The 16,651-nt window shown below is 49.9% G+C and overlaps 1 protein-coding gene across 5 annotated transcripts in view; it reads left to right on the forward strand.

Moving 5' to 3' along the window:
• The window catches only part of LOC128684534 (uncharacterized), a 315,325-nt gene that overhangs the window by 208,087 nt on the left and 90,587 nt on the right, over window positions 1-16,651 (forward strand). For all 5 annotated transcript variants that reach the window (XM_053770779.2, XM_070096520.1, XM_070096531.1 and 2 more), the window contains one exon: window positions 13,575-13,687. In XM_053770779.2, coding sequence (XP_053626754.2) covers window positions 13,575-13,687 — 113 coding nt within the window. The remainder of the gene's footprint in view (window positions 1-13,574; window positions 13,688-16,651) is intronic.

The following is a 16,651-nucleotide window of genomic DNA, read 5'->3' on the forward strand; positions in this document are numbered from 1 at the left end:
CACTGACCAGTCCTCCGGACACTGGCCAGTCCCCGGGACACTGACCAGTCCCCCGGACACTGACCAGTCCCCCGGACACTGGCCAGTCCCCGGGACACTGACCAGTCCCCCGGACACTGACCAATCCTCCGGACACTGGCCAGTCCCCGGGACACTGACCAGTCCCCCGGACACTGGCCAGTCCCCGGGACACTGACCAGTCCCCCGGACACTGGCCAGTCCCCGGGACACTGGCTAGTCCCCCGGACACTGGCCAGTCCCCGGGACACTGACCAGTCCCCCGGACACTGGCCAGTCCCCGGGACACTGACCAGTCCCCCGGACACTGGCCAGTCCCCGGGACACTGACCAGTCCCCCGGACACTGACCAGTCCTCCGGACACTGGCCAGTCCCCGGGACACTGACCAGTCCCCCGGACACTGGCCAGTCCCCGGGACACTGACCAGTCCCCCGGACACTGACCAGTCCTCCGGACACTGGCCAGTCCCCGGGACACTGACCAGTCCCCCGGACACTGGCCAGTCTCCGGGACACTGACCAGTCCCCCGGACACTGGCCAGTCCCCCGGACACTGACCAGTCCCCCGGACAGTGACCAGTCCCCCGGACACTGACCAGTCCTCCGGACACTGACCAGTCCCCCGGACACTGACCAGTCCCCCGGACACTGACCAGTCCCCCGGACACTGACCAGTCCTTCGGACACTGACCAGTCCTCCGGACAGTGACCAGTCCCCCGGACACTGACCAGTCCTCCGGACACTGGCCAGTCCCCCGGACACTGACCAGTCCCCCGGACAGTGACCAGTCCCCCGGACACTGACCAGTCCTCCGGACACTGGCCAGTCCCCCGGACACTGACCAGTCCCCCGGACACTGGCCAGTCCCCCGGACACTGACCAGTCCCCCGGACAGTGACCAGTCCCCCGGACACTGACCAGTCCCCCGGACACTGGCCAGTCCCCCGGACACTGGCCAGTCCCCCGGACACTGACCAGTCCCCCGGACAGTGACCAGTCCCCCGGACACTGACCAGTCCCCCGGACACTGACCAGTCCCCCGGACACTGACCAGTCCCCCGGACACTGACCAGTCCTCCGGACACTGACCAGTCCCCCGGACACTGACCAGTCCCCCGGACACTGACCAGTCCCCCGGACACTGACCAGTCCTCCGGACACTGACCAGTCCCCCGGACACTGACCAGTCCCCCGGACACTGACCAGTCCCCCGGACACTGACCAGTCCCCCGGACACTGACCAGTCCCCCGGACACTGACCAGTCCCCCGGACACTGACCAGTCCCCCGGACACTGACCAGTCCCCCGGACACTGACCAGTCCCCCGGACACTGACCAGTCCCCCGGACACTGGCCAGTCCCCCGGACACTGACCAGTCCCCCGGACACTGACCAGTCCCCCGGACACTGACCAGTCCCCCGGACACTGACCAGTCCCCCGGACACTGACCAGTCCCCCGGACACTGACCAGTCAGTGTAGCACAACATTGTCACTGGAACACGTGACACAAGTCTCTGGGAAGTCGTACCATTGTTTCCTCGTCTTGTCTTCCTTGTCTGCTCCATTCAGATTTCGTATTTGTGTATTTTTTACGTTCCAATATATAATTTTGTGTGACATTCTCTTGGGAAAATGATTATCATATTATTATTATTATTATTATTATTATTATTATTATTATTATTATTATTATTATTATTATTATTATTATTATTATTATTATTATTATTTTATTCTATTATTATAATTATATTATTTTATTATTACTATTATTATTATTATTATTGTTATTACTATTTGCCACTATAGGCCTGCCGGCTGCTGACAGCAAGAGCTTGGTTGGCCAAGCAGGTAACAGTAAAGTAGTTTGGTCCTTGCATGACTGGCACAGGTAGTGCCAATGGTAAGAATTTTTAAGCAGACAGCACAACAATTGAAATATTGACAAGATCGTGGGCGTGATCACACTCCATTGTTCCTCGCTTGGTCAATCACAAATTGGATAGATTATGATCTACTTTGTGCAGCGTTTGTGACACCTGGAGAACAAGGAATGATGACTGATCACAGCACGTGGAGTGGCGACGCTGGTGTTAAGATGTTCTGTGAGTGAATGTGGTAACAGTGTCATTGTTAGGATGGTGTGTGGGTGAGTGGATGTGGTAACACTGTCATGGTCAAGCGACCCACCACAATAACAGTAGAAGCCTTGATTGTGAACACCTCGTTAACTCCCACTCGTATTATACACTTTCTAAAGTGTTCTTGAACTATTTTACTCTCTCTGGTAGAGGTAGATGTGTTCTCTCACTCTGCTCTCTCTCTCTCTCTCTCTCTCTCTCTCTCTCTCTCTCTCTCTCTCTCTCTCTCTCTCTCTCTCTCTCCATACACATTGTCTGCAGTTTCTCTTCTCCGGTATGTGCTCCGTGTCCAGTCTTCTCACTGGGTGTGTACTCACTTATTTGTACTAACTTATTATTACCAGGCCCCGTGGCCTAGTGGTTAAAGCTGTCGCTACACACGGTGAGTGTCCGGGTTCGATTCCCAGCGAGGATAGAAACGTTGGGCGTGTTTCTTTACACCGGTTGTCTATGTTCTTCATCAGTAAAATGGGAACCTGGGAGTTAGTCGACTGGTGTGGGTCACATCCTGGGGACAAAACTGACCTAATTTTGTGGGTGTAGGTGGGTGTGAGTTGGACGTGACTAGCTTGTGCTACTAGGTCTGATGCCGTGCTTCTTCCTTAAGTGGAAGTGACCTGACTAGATGGGTCATTGGGCTAATCTGGGGGGGGGGACATGGATCTGCTTCACATGGGTCAGTAGGCCTGCTACAGTGTTCCTTCTTTCTTATGTTCTTATTTGTGGTTGCAGGGGTCGAATCATAGCTCTTGGCCCCGCCTCTTCACTGGTCACTACTAGGCCCACTCTCTCCCTTACCATACATCTTCTTAAAGCTATGTATGGATGCTGCCTCCACTGCATCACTCTCCAGATTGTTCCACTTCCTGACAACTCCATGACTGAAGTACTTCCTAACTTCCCTGTGACTCACTTGAGTTCAGAACAAGCTGTGACCCCTTGTTGCTGTGTCACATCTCCGAAACATTCTGTCCCTATCCACCTTGTTAATTCCTCTCAGTATTTCATATGTCGTTATCATGTCCCCCTTATCCCTCCTATCCTCCAGTGTTGTCAGGGTGAGTTCCCTTAACCTCTCTTCTCTGGGACAAGTCTTGTGTGTGTGTGTGTGTGTGTGTGTGTGTGTGTGTGTGTGTGTGTGTGTGTGTGTGTGTGTGTGTGTGTGTGTGTGTGTGTGTGTGTCTGTGTGTGTGTGTGTACTCACCTAGTTGTACTCACCTAGTTGAGGTTGCAGGGGTCGAGTCCAAGCTCCTGGCCCCGCCTCTTCACTGGTCGCCACTAGGTCACTCTCCCTGAACCATGAGCTTTATCGTACCTCTGCTTAAAGCTATGTATGGATCCTGACTCCACTACATCGCTTCCCAAACTATTCCACTTCCTGACTACTCTGTGGCTGAAGAAATACTTCCTAACATCCCTTTGATTCATCTGTGTCTTCAACTTCCAACTGTGTCCCCTTGTTACTGTGTCCAGTCTCTGGAACATCCTGTCTTTGTCCACCTTGTCAATTCCTCTCAGTATTTTGTAAGTCGCTATCATGTCCCCCCTATCTCTCCTGTCCTCCAGTGTCGTCAGGTTGATTTCCCTTAACCTCTCCTCATAGGACATACCTCTTAGCTCTTGTTGCAAACCTTTGCACTTTCTCTAGTTTCTTTACGTGCTTGGCTAGGTGTGGGTTCCAAACTGGTGCCGCATACTCCAATATGGGCCTAACGTACACGGTGTATAGGGTCCTGAACGATTCCTTATTAAGATGTCGGAACGCTGTTCTGAGGTTTGCCAGGCGCCCATATGCTGCAGCAGTTATTTGGTTGATGTGCGCTTCAGAAGATGTGCCTGGTGTTATACTCACCCCAAGATCTTTTTCCTTGAGTGATGTTTGTAGTCTCTGTCCCCCTAGACTGTACTCCATCTGCGGTCTTCTTTGCCCTTCCCCAATCCTCATGACTTTGCACTTGGTGGGATTGAACTCCAGGAGCCAGTTGCTGGACCAGGTCTGCAGCCTGTCCAGATCCCTTTGTATTTCTGCCTGGTCTTCGATCGAATGAACTCTTCTCATCAACTTCACGTCATCTGCAAACAGGGACACCTCGGAATTTATTCCTTCCGTCATGTCGTTCACAAATATGTGTGTGTGTGTGTGTGTGTGTGTGTGTGTGTGTGTGTGTGTGTGTGTGTGTGTGTGTGTGTGTGTGTGTGTGTGTGTGTGTGTGTGTGTGTGACTTTAGTTCGTGTAGTTTCCCTCTGATAAAAACATCTGGACAAGGAGAACTAACGGAGGAACGTTAAAGAACGTTCACATCATTAACTGTTGCATCGTGACCACCCACTCTTAACAGTTACTCCAACAGAACCAAACACTAGAACCTGCATGCCATCATGTACAGGCTCATAATACCTGCCAGTAGTTACAGTTAAACTGTGGTGGGCACGTCTGTGGTGGGCACGCCTGTGGTGGGTGTCGCTGTTGTAACGTCCGTGATCAAGCCCCGGGCACTGCACAAGTGCTGAATACCTTCAAGGGTGGAAGGAGGGGAGTCCTTGGTGCCGGTGGTGGGCTCTTGATGCAAGGAACCGGAGGTACTCTGGCCTTCCTTGGATTAAGCTTGATCACCTTCAATTTCCTAGCCTTTATATCTTCTACGGGTTTAGAGCTTCCCAGTGAAAATAGGAAAAGAAGAAGAAGAAGAAGAAGAAGAAGAAGAAGAAGAAGAAGAAGAAGAAGAAGAAGAAGAAGAAGAAGAAGAAGAAGAAGAAGAAGAAGAAGAAGAAGAAGAACAACAACAACAACAACAACAACAACAACAACAACAACAACAACAACAACAACAACAACAACAACAACAACAACAACAACAACAACAACAACAACAAAAAGAAGAAGAACAACAACAAGAAGAACAAGAAGAAGAAGAACAAGAAGAAGAAGAAGAAGAAGAACAACAACAACAAGAACAAGAAGAAGAAGAACAACAACAACAAGAACAAGAAGAAGAACAACAACAAGAACAAGAGGAAGAAGAAAAAGAAGAAGGAGGAGGAGGAGGAGGAAGAAGAGGAGGAGGAGGAGGAGGAGGAGGAGGAGGAAGAGGAGGAGGAGGAAGACTTTTACTCGACCAGCATTACTGGTTCCTGTTATCTAGGAGCAAGTTAGACTTTCTTTCTAAACTGTGTATAAAGTTTGTCTTCATTCTCATTCAAGTGTTTCATTAGCTCACCAGCCTGAGACTGCAGATGTGTTTCCTAATATTCCTGCAACTCTTCTGTATCTTCAGCTTCCATCTGTACCTCTCGTCTCTGTGCCTCTCACTTCAGTCTGTCCCTGTCCGCCCTGTCTAAGTTTCTGAGTATCATCTATGCCGTTATCATGTCTACCCTGGTGCTTCTCATTTCCGAGGTTCTGTTTCTTTAGACTTAACTTATAGTTCAAACCACTAAGTGCCGGGACCCGTCTAGTCGTAGAGCTCCAGAGCTCTACGACTATATATCATCTTGTTGTACAAAAATGGTATACAATACCGACAAGATGAAATTAAGACACATGTGCAACATCTGGGTATCTTTATTGTAGACGTTTCGCCATCCAGTGGCTTTATCAATACAAATTCCAGGACATAACTTGAAGACAGTAGAACTATATACAGAAGATGAGGTAATCGGTCCCTCAACCTTGGAGTAGGTGTGAAGAGCACCGTTGTCGTGGAGATTCTGAAGCAGAAGCAAGGCGCCTGACGCTTATATACTAACGTCAGGTGGAAATGGGACGTGTAGCAGACGAGGGCATAGTCACTGGTAGGTGGGATTCCCCAGTGGAAGTAGGTCCTACCCAGAGATGGGTTAGTTGTAGTAGTAGTTGTCGTAGTCGTGAAGGTTATGTACATGTCCTCAGACTCAAGATTCCATGATGTTGCAGTGTCTGACAAGTTGTACAAGAATGGTATACAATACTGACAATACCGTAGTCGTGGAGATTCTCCACGAATACAGTGCTCTTCGCACCTACTCCAAGGTTGAGGGACTGATTACCTCATCTTCGTTACATAGTTCTACTGTCTTCAAGTTATGTCCTGGAATTTATATTGATAAAACCACTGGATGGCGAAACGTCTACAATAAAGATATCCAGATCTGGCACATGTGTCTTAATTTTATATATCATCTTCTGTATATCATCATTCCAGAGCTCTGACCCTCTTCTAGCTTCTGCACAATATCTGTGAAGAGCTCTGGACCTTCTCCAGCTTTTGTACACGTCTTGCCTGAGCTCTGGACCTTCTCCAGGCGTTGTCTTCATGGTGGTGCTGCAGGCCCTATAATAAGCCGACTATACGTTAGTTACTACGTACTAGAGGATCCTTTGTCGAGGTTCTAAAGGCAGTTCTGCTATTAGCCTTGCATTTTATGCTGATGTTAGGCAGTTTAAGTACATCTTTGGTGATAATTCGATGTAATGTTCACTACCAGATCCTTCTTTGAATGTTTTTTTGTAGGTTCTTCCCTCCCAGGCTATTCTCTGTATCTGGTTTTCTTAGATTCTTTCCGATTTGCACAACGTTGCTCTTGCTTGAAGCTTAACCAGTCTTGCAGGGTGTTCATCTTGTCTCTGTGTCCCTTTGTCTTCTTATTCTTCTCATTAATTTCGCGTCATCAGCAAACAAGAAGTGTTGAGTGTGGAGTGGCGGCAAGAGTGAATGTGTGTGTGTTTTTCAGCAAAACACACACACACACACACACACACACACACACACACACACACACACACACACACACACACACACACACACACACACACACACACACACACACACACACACTTATTGCTCACGTCTCCTTCAAGAGCTGCTGGATGATCAGTTGTATATGTTGTATATGAGTACGTGTGTGTGTGTGTGTGTGTGTGTGTGTGTGTGTGTGTGTGTGTGTGTGTGTGTGTGTGTGTGTGCGTGTCTGTGTGCGTGTGCGTGTCTGTGTGTATATGTGTGTGTGCGTGTGTGTATGTGTGTGTACTCACCTAGTTGAGGTTGCAATGGTCGAGTCCAAGCTCCTGGCTCCGCCTCTTCACTGGTAGGTCACTCCCTGAACCGTGAGCTTTATCATACCTCTGCTTAAAACTATGTATGGATCCTGCCTCCATTACATCGCTTCCCAAACTATTCCATTTCCTGACTACTCTGTGGCTGAAGAAATACTTCCTAACATCCCTGTGATTCATCTGTGTCTTCAACTTCCAACTGTGTCCCCTTGTTGTTGTGTCCCATTTCTGGAACATCCTGTCTTTGTCCACCTTGTTAATTCCTCTCAGTATTTTGTATGTCGTTATCATGTCCCCCCTATCTCTCTTGTCCTCCAGTGTCGTCAGATTTATTTCCCTTAACCTCTCCTCGTAGGACATACCTCTTAGCTCTGGAACTAGTCTTGTTGCAAACCTTTGCACTTTCTCTAGTTTCTTCACGTGCTTGGCTAGGTGTGGGTTCCAAACTGGTGCCGCATACTCCAATATGGGCCTAACGTACACGGTGTACAGGGTCCTGAACGATTCCTTATTAAGATGTCGGAATGCTGTTCTGAGGTTTGATAGGCGCCCATATGCTGCAGCAGTTATTTGGTTGATGTGCGCTTCAGGAGATGTGCCTGGTGTTATACTCACCCCAAGATCTTTTTCCTTGAGTGAGGTTTGTAGTCTCTTACCCCCTAAACTGTACTCCGTCTGTGGTCTTCTTTGCCATTCCCCAATCTTCACGACTTTGCACATGGTGGGGTTGAATTCCAGGAGCCAATTGCTGGACCAGGTCTGCAGCCTGTCCAGATCCCTTTGTAGTTCTGCCTGGTCTTCTATCGAATGAATTCTTTTCATCAACTTCACGTCATCTGCAAACAGGGACACTTCGGAGTCTATTCCTTCCGTCATGTCGTTCACAAATACCAGAAACAGCACTGGTCCTCGGATTGACCCCTGTGGGACCCCACTGGTCACAGGTGCTCACTCTGACACCTCGCCACGTACCATGACTCGCTGCTGTCTTCCTGACAAGTATTCCCTGATCCATTGTAGTGCCTTCCCTGTTATCCCTGCTTGGTCCTCCAGTTTTTGCACTAATCTCTTGTGTGGAACTGTGTCAAACGCCTTCTTGCAGTCCAAGAAAATGCAATCCACCCATCCCTCTCTCTCTCTTGTCTTACTGCTGTCACCATGTCATAGAACTCCAGTAGGTTTGTGACACAGGATTTCCCATCCCTGAAACCATGTTGGCTGCTGTTGATGAGATCATTCCTTTCTACGTGTTCCACCACCCTTCTCCTGATAATCTTCTCCATGACTTTGCATACTTTACATGTCAGTGACACTGGTCTGTAGTTTAGTGCTTCATGTCTGTCTCCTTTTTTAAAGATTGGGACTATATTTGCTGTCATCCATGCCTCAGGCAATCTCCCTGTTTCGATAGATGTATTGAATATTGTTGTTAGGGGTACACATAGCGCCTCTGCTCCCTCTCTCAGGTCCCATGGAGAGATGTTATCCGGCCCCATTGCCTTTGAGGTATCTAGCTCACTCAGAAGCCTCTTCACTTCTTCATCGGTTGTGTGTACTGTGTCCAGCACTTGGTTTGTCTGGAGTTTTACCTGGAGAGAGTTCCTGGGGTCAACGCCCCCGCGGCCCGGTCTGTGACCAGGCCTCCTGGTGGATCAGAGCCTGATCAACCAGGCTGTTACTGCTGGCTGCACGCAAACCAACGTACGAGCCACAGCCTGGCTGATCAGGAACCGACTTTAGGTGCTTGTCCAGTGCCAGCTTGAAGACTGCCAGGGGTCTGTTGGTAATCCCCCTTATGTATGCTGGGAGGCAGTTGAACAGTCTCGGGCCCCTGACACTTATTGTATGGTCTCTTAACGTGCTAGTGACACCCCTGCTTTTCATTGGGGGGATGTTGCATCGTCGGCCAAGTCTTTTGCTTTTGTAGTGAGTGATTTTCGTGTGCAAGTTCGGTACTAGTCCCTCTAGGATTTTCCAGGTGTATATAATCATGTATCTCTCCCGCCTGCGTTCCAGGGAATACAGGTTCAGGAACCTCAAGCGCTCCCAGTAATTGAGGTGTTTTATCTCCGTTATGCGTGCTGTGAAGGTTCTCTGTACATTTTCTAGGTCAGCAATTTCACCTGCCTTGAAAGGTGCTGTTAGTGTGCAGCAATATTCCAGCCTAGATAGAACAAGTGACCTGAAGAGTGTCATCATGGGCTTGGCATCCCTCGTTTTGAAGGTTCTCATTATCCATCCTGTCATTTTTCTAGCAGATGCGATCGATACAATGTTATGGTCCTTGAAGGTGAGATCCTCCGACATGATCACTCCCAGGTCTTTGACGTTGGTGTTTCGCTCTATTTTGTGGCCAGAATTTGTTTTGTACTCTGATGAAGATTTAATTTCCTCGTGTTTACCATATCTGAGTAATTGAAATTTCTCATCGTTGAACTTCATATTGTTTTCTGCAGCCCACTGAAAGATTTGGTTGATGTCCGCCTGGAGCCTTGCAGTGTCTGCAATGGAAGACACTGTCATGCAGATTCGGGTGTCATCTGCAAAGGAAGACACGGTGATGTGGCTGACATCCTTGTCTATGTCAGATATGAGGATGAGGAACAAGATGGGAGCGAGTACTGTGCCTTGTGGAACAGAGCTTTTCACCGTGCCTGCCTCGGACTTTACTCTGTTGACTACTACTCTCTGTGTTCTGTTAGTGAGGAAATTATAGATCCATCGACCGACTTTTCCTGTTATTCCTTTAGCACGCATATTGTGCGTTATTACGCCATGGTCACACTTGTCGAAGGCTTTTGCAAAGTCTGTATATATTACATCTGCATTCTTTTTGTCTTCTAGTGCATCTAGGACCTTGTCGTAGTGATCCAATAGTTGAGACAGACAGGAGCGACCTGTTCTAAACCCATGTTGCCCTGGGTTGTGTAACTGATGGGTTTCTAGATGGGTGGTGATCTTGCTTCTTAGGACCCTTTCAAAGATTTTTATGATATGGGATGTTAGTGCTATTGGTCTGTAGTTCTTTGCTGTTGCTTTACTGCCCCCTTTGTGGAGTGGGGCTATGTCTATTGTTTTTAGTAACTGGTGGTGCACCCCTCCTCTCCTTCTTTCTGGAGCCCCTTCTGTCTCCTCTGTGAACACTTCTCTGAATCTCTTGATGTGTTCCTCACATACTTCACGGTCATTTCTTGTTGTCTCTCCTCCTTCCTTCATTAGCCTGATTACCTGATCCTTGACTGTTGTTTTCCTCCTGATGTGGCTGTATAACAGCTTCGGGTCAGATTTGGCTTTCACTGCTATGTCGTTTTCATATTGTCGTTGGGCCTCCCTTCTTATCTGTGCATATTCGTTTCTGGCTCTACGACTACTCTCCTTATTCTCCTGTGTGTGTGTGTGTGTGTGTGTGTGTGTGTGTGTGTGTGTGTGTGTGTGTGTGTGTGTGTGTGTGTGTGTGTGTGTGTGTGTGTGTGTGATTGTGTGTGTGTGTGTACTCACCTAATTGTGGTTGCAAGGGTCGAGACTCAGCTCCTGGCCCCGCCTCTTCACTGATTGCTACTAGGTCCTCTCTCTCTCTGCTTCCTGAGCTTTATCATACCTCTTCTTAAAACTATGTATGGTTCCTGCCTCCACTACTTCACTTGCTAGGCTATTCCACTTCCTGACGACTCTATGACTGAAGAAATACTTCCTAACGTCCCTGTGACTCGTCTGAGTCTTCAGCTTCCAGTTGTGACCCCTTGTTCCTGTGTCCCCTCTCTGGAACATCCTATCTCTGTCCACCTTATCTATTCTCCGCAGTATCTTGTATGTCGTTATCATGTCTCCCCTTACCCTTCTGTCCTCCAGTGTCGTCAGTCCGATTTCCCTCAACCTTTCCTCGTACGACATTCCCCTGAGCTCTGGGACTAGCCTTGTTGCAAACCTTTGTACTTTCTCTAACTTCTTGACGTGCTTGACCAGGCGTGGGTTCCAGACTGGTGCTGCATACTCCAGTATGGGCCTAACATACGCAGTGTACAGTGTCTTGAACGATTCCTTATTAAGGTATCGGAGCGCTATTCTCAGGTTTGCCAGGCGCCCGTATGCTGCAGTAGTTATTTGGTTAATGTGTGCCTCCGGTGACGTGCTCGGTGTTGTGAGTGTGTGTGTGTGTGTGTGTGTGTGTGTGTGTGTGTGTGTGTGTGTGTGTGTGTGTGTGTGTGTGTGTGTGTGTGTGTGTGTGTGTGTGTGTTCACCTATTTGTACTCACCTATTTGTGGTTGCAGGGGTCAATTCATAGCTCCTGGCCCCGCTTCTCCACTGATCGCTACTGGGTCCTCTCTCTCCCTGCTCCTTGAGCGTTATCGTACCTCGTCTTAAAATTACGTATGGTTCCTGCCTCCACTACATCACTTGCCAGACTGTTTCACTTCCTGACAACTCTGTGACTAAAGAAATACTTCCTAACATCCTTTTGACTCATCTGAGTCTTCAACTTCCAATTGTGTCCCCTTGTTTCTGTGTCCCATCTCTGGAACATCCTGTTTCTGTCCATCTTGTCACTTCCTCGCAATATTTTGTGTGTCGTTTTCATGTCTCCCCTAACCCTCCTGTTCTCCAGTGTCCTCAGGCTGATTTTCCTTAACCTTTCTTCGTAGGACATTCCCCTTAGCTCCGGGACTAGTCTTGTTGCAAATCTTTGCAGTTTCTCTAATTTCTTGACGTGCTTGACAAGGTGTGGATTCCAAACTGGTGCTGCATACTCCAGTATGGGCCTGACGTAAATGGTGTACAGAGTCTTGAACGATTCCTTACTGAGGTATCGGAACGCTATCCTTGGGTTTGCCAGACGCCCGTACGCTGCAGCAGATATCTGATTGATGTACGCCTCAGGAGATGTACTCGGTGTTATACTCACCCCAAGATTTGTTTCCTTGAGTGAGGTTTGCAATCTTTGGCCACCTAGACTATACTGTGTCTGCGGGCTGTGTGTGTGTGTGTGTGTGTGTGTGTGTGTGTGTGTGTGTGTGTGTGTGTGTGTGTGTGTGTGTGTGTGTGTGTGTGTGTGTGTGGTTGTGTGTGTGTGTGTGGTTGTGTGTGGAAGTACAGTGACTATTGATAATCAGCAGGTGCGGTTTTCAGTGCTATATGCTGCCGTAAGCGTCCTCTGATATGTTGGCAGTCTTCACTCAGTGATTAGTTAGTTACTGTTAGAACATATGAACATAATAATGGAGGAACACTGCAGCAGGCAGGTAGCGGTCTCTAGCAGTTAGTGAGCTGAAGATCGCTTCTCCACTACTCCTTGCGCAAGAATGGTATATAATACCGACAAGATGAAATTAAGACACATGTGCAACATCTGGGTATCTTTATTGTAGACGTTTCGCCATCCAGTGGCTTTATCAATACAAATTCTAGGACATAACTTGAAGAAAGTAGAACTATGTACAGAAGATGAGGTAATCAGTCCCTCAACCTTGGAGTAGGTGCGAAGAGCACCATAGTCTTGGAGATATTGAAGCCAGGCTCCTTGCTTCTGCTTCAATATCTCCACGACTATGGTGCTCTTCGCACCTACTCCAAGGTTGAGGGACTGATTACCTCATCTTCTGTACATAGTTCTACTTTCTTCAAGTTATGTCCTAGAATTTGTATTGATAAAGCCACTGGATGGCGAAACGTCTACAATAAAGATACCCAGATGTTGCACATGTGTCTTAATTTCAACTACTCCTTGCGTTGAATGGTCCACACGGAATGTACAGATGCACGTGAATGCTTTGGTTTCAATCCTCCCTAGCATAAATTAGTAGGAATATTGTAGTGCATGAGTAGGACCTGTCTATCATGGGCAAGTAGGCCTACTGCAGTGTCTGATTTATGACTGAGCGTGAATAGAACATCCCTCATATGGGAAAATAGACTTACTGCAGCGGGTTTGAGTAGGACAATTGTTATATGTGCCAGTATACCTGGAGAGTGCTCCAAGGTTCAACACCCCCGCGGCCTGGTCTATGTTCAGGCCTCGCGGTGGATCAGGGCATGATCATCTAGGCTGTTACTGCTGGCCGCACGCAAACCAACATACGAACCACAGCCCGGCTGGTTAGGTACTGACTAAGTACCTGTCCAGCTCCCTCTTGAAGACAGCCAGGCAGTGAAACAGTCTTGGGCCCCTGACACTTATTGTGTTGTCTCTTAGTGTACTCATGGCACCCTTGCTTTTCACTGGGGGCATGTTGCACCGCCTGCCCAGACTTTTCCTTTCGTAACGAGTCCTTTCTGTGTGCAAATTCGGGATTAGTCCCTCTAGGATTCTCCAGGTGTTTATAATCATGTATCCTCGCCTGCTTCCTTTTTTTTATTATGTTCTTATGTCGTGTCGTCATTGCAGGATGGTGGAGATGGGGTGTTTACCCTGGCATCGGGGAGCGCTGCCCCCACCACCCCCCACAACGAGTTTACTCCTTACGGCTATGTCTCCAGACCCGGCTCCACCCCTCTCAGGTAACTAGCGTCCCTCCATCCATTACTACCATCACCAGTTCCACCATCACCATCACTACCATCTCCACCATCACCAGTTCCACCATCACCATCACTACCATCTCCACCATCACCATCACCTCACTGTCACCATCACAACCTTTCCACCTCAGTCTTTATTTTTTTTATTTTGTAGCTTCTTGGAATTCAAGCATAAATTATCCGCAGGTGTTTACATATTTAGCATTTACTTTAAGGGTTCCAGTGGCATGTGTTGGTACTCAGCGTTTCCCAGCTACATATGTTAATTATCAGTGTTCCCAGCTGCATGTGTTGCTCCTCAGGGCTCCCAGTTGCATGTGTTGCTCCTCAGGGCTTCCAGCTGCATGTGTTGCTCCTCAGGACTCCCAGCTGCAAGTGTTGCACCTCAGGACTCCCACCTGCATGTGTTGCTCCTCAGGGCTCCCAGCTGCATGTGTTGCTCCTCAGGGCTCCCAGCTGCATGTGTTGCTCCTCAGGGCTTCCAGCTGCACGTGTTGCTTCTCAGGGCTCCCAGCTGCATGTGTTGCTTCTCAGGGCTTCCAGCTGCACGTGTTGCTCCTCAGGTATTCCAGCTGCATGTGTTGCTCCTCAGGGCTCCCAGTTGCATGTGTTGCTCCTCAGGGCTTCCAGCTGCATATGTTGCTCCTCAAGGCTCCCAGCTGCATGTGTTGCTCCTCAAGACTCCCAGCTGCATGTGTTGCTCCTCAGGGCTCCCAGCTGCATGTGTTGCTCCTCAGGGCTCCCAGTTGCATGTGTTGCTCCTCAGGGCTTCCAGGTGCATGTGTTGCTCCTCAAGGCTCCCAGCTGCATGTGTTGCTCCTCAGGACTCCCAGCTGCATGTGTTGCTCCTCAGGGCTTCCAGCTGCATGTGTTGCTCCTCAGGGCTTCCAGCTGCATGTGTTGCTCCTCAGGACTCCCAGCTGCATGTGTTGCACCTCAGGGCTTCCAGCTGCATGTGTTGCTCCTCAGGGCTCCCAGCTGCATCTGTTGCTCCTCGGGGCTTCCAGCTGCATGTGTTGCTCCTCAGGGCTTCCAGCTGCATGTGTGGCTCCTCAGGGCTTCCAGCTGCATGTGTTGCTCCTCAGGGCTTCCAGCTGCTTGTGTTGCTCCTCAGGGCTTCTAGCTGTATGTGTTGCTCCTCAGGGCTCCCAGCTGCATGTGTTGCTCCTCAGGGCTTCCAGCTGCATGTGTTGCTCCTGAGGGCTTCCAGCTGCATGTGTTGCTCCTCAGGGCTCCCAGCTGCATGTGTTGTTCCTCAGGGCTTCCAGCTGCATGTGTTGCTCCTCAGGGCTTCCAGCTGCATGTGTTGCTCCTCAGCGCTTCCAGCTGCATGTGTTACTCCTCAGGGGTTCCAGCTGCATGTGTTGCTCCTCAGGGCTCCCAGTTGCATGTGTTGCTCCTCAGGGCTTCCAGCTGCACGTGTTGCTCCTCAGGGCTTCCAGCTGCTTGTGCTGCTCCTCAGGGCTTCCAGCTGCATGTGTTGCTCCTCAGGGCTTCCAGCTGCATGTGTTGCTCCTCCCGGCTTCCAGCTGCATGTGTTGCTCCTCAGGGCTCCCAGCTGCATGTGTTGCTCCTCAGGACTCCCAGCTGCATGTGTTGCTCCTCAGGACTCCCAGCTGCATGTGTTGCTCCTCAGGGCTTCCAGCTGCATGTGTTGCTCCTCAGGGTTCCCAGCTGCATGTGCTGCTCCTCAGGGCTCCCAGCTGCATGTGTTGCTCGTCATGGCTTCCAGCTGCATGTGTTGCTCCTCAGGGCTCCCAGCTGCATGTGTTGCTCCTCAGGGCTTCCAGCTGCATGTGTTGCTCCGCAAGGCTTCCAGCTGCATGTGTTGCTCCTCAGGGCTTCCCGCTGCATTTGTTGCTCCTCAGGGCTTCCAGCTGCATGTGTTGCTCATCAGGACTCACAGCTGCATGTGTTGCTTCTCAGGACTCCCAGCTACATGTGTTGCTCCTCAGGGCTTCCAGCTGCATGTGTTGCTCCTCAGGGCTTCCAGCTGCATGTGCTGCTCTTCAGGGCTTTCAGCTGCATGTGTTGCTCCTCAGGGCTCCCAGCAGCATGTGTTGCTCCTCAGGGCTTCCAGCTGCATGTGTTGCTCCTCATGGTTCCCAGCTGCATGTGCTGCTCCTCAGGGCTTCCAGCTGCATATGTTGTTCCTCAGGGCTTCCAGCTACATGTGTTGCTCCTCAAGGCTTCCAGCTGCATGTGTTGCTCCTCAAGGTTTCCAGCTGCATGTGTTGCTCCTCAGGGATTCGAGCTGCATGTGTTGCTCCTCAGGGCTTCCAGCTGCATGTGTTGCTCCTCGGGGCTCCCAGCTACACGTGTTGCTCCTCAGGGCTCCCAGCTGCATGTGATGCTCCTCAGGGCTCCCAGCTGCATGTGTTGCTCCTCAGGACTCCCAGCTGCATGTGTTGCTCCTCAGGGCTTCCAGCTGCATGTGTTGCTCCTCAGGGCTCCCAGCTGCATGTGTTGGTCCTCAGGGCTTCCAGCTGCATGTGTTGCTCCTCAGGACTCCCAGCTGCATGTGTTGCACCTCAGGGCTTCCAGCTGCATGTGTTGCTCCTCAGGGCTCCCAGCTGCATCCGTTGCTCCTCGGGGCTTCCAGCTGCATGTGTTGCTCCTCAGGGCTTCCAGCTGCATGTGTTGCTCCTCAGGGCTTCCAGCTGCATGTGTTGCTCCTCAGGGCTTCCAGCTGCTTGTGTTGCTCCTCAGGGCTTCTAGCTGTATGTGTTGCTCCTCAGGGCTCCCATCTGCATGTGTTGCTCCTCAGGGCTTCCAGCTGCATGTGTTGCTCCTGAGGGCTTCCAGCTGCATGTGTTGCTCCTCAGGGCTCCCAGCTGCATGTGTTGTTCCTCAGGGCTTCCAGCTGCATGTGTTGCTCCTCAGGGCTTCCAGCTGCATGTGTTGCTCCTCAGCGCTTCCAGCTGCATGTGTTGCTCCTCAGGG

The sequence above is a fragment of the Cherax quadricarinatus genome, chromosome 4 (assembly GCF_038502225.1).
Source record: "Cherax quadricarinatus isolate ZL_2023a chromosome 4, ASM3850222v1, whole genome shotgun sequence".
Lineage (NCBI taxonomy): Eukaryota > Metazoa > Arthropoda > Malacostraca > Decapoda > Parastacidae > Cherax > Cherax quadricarinatus.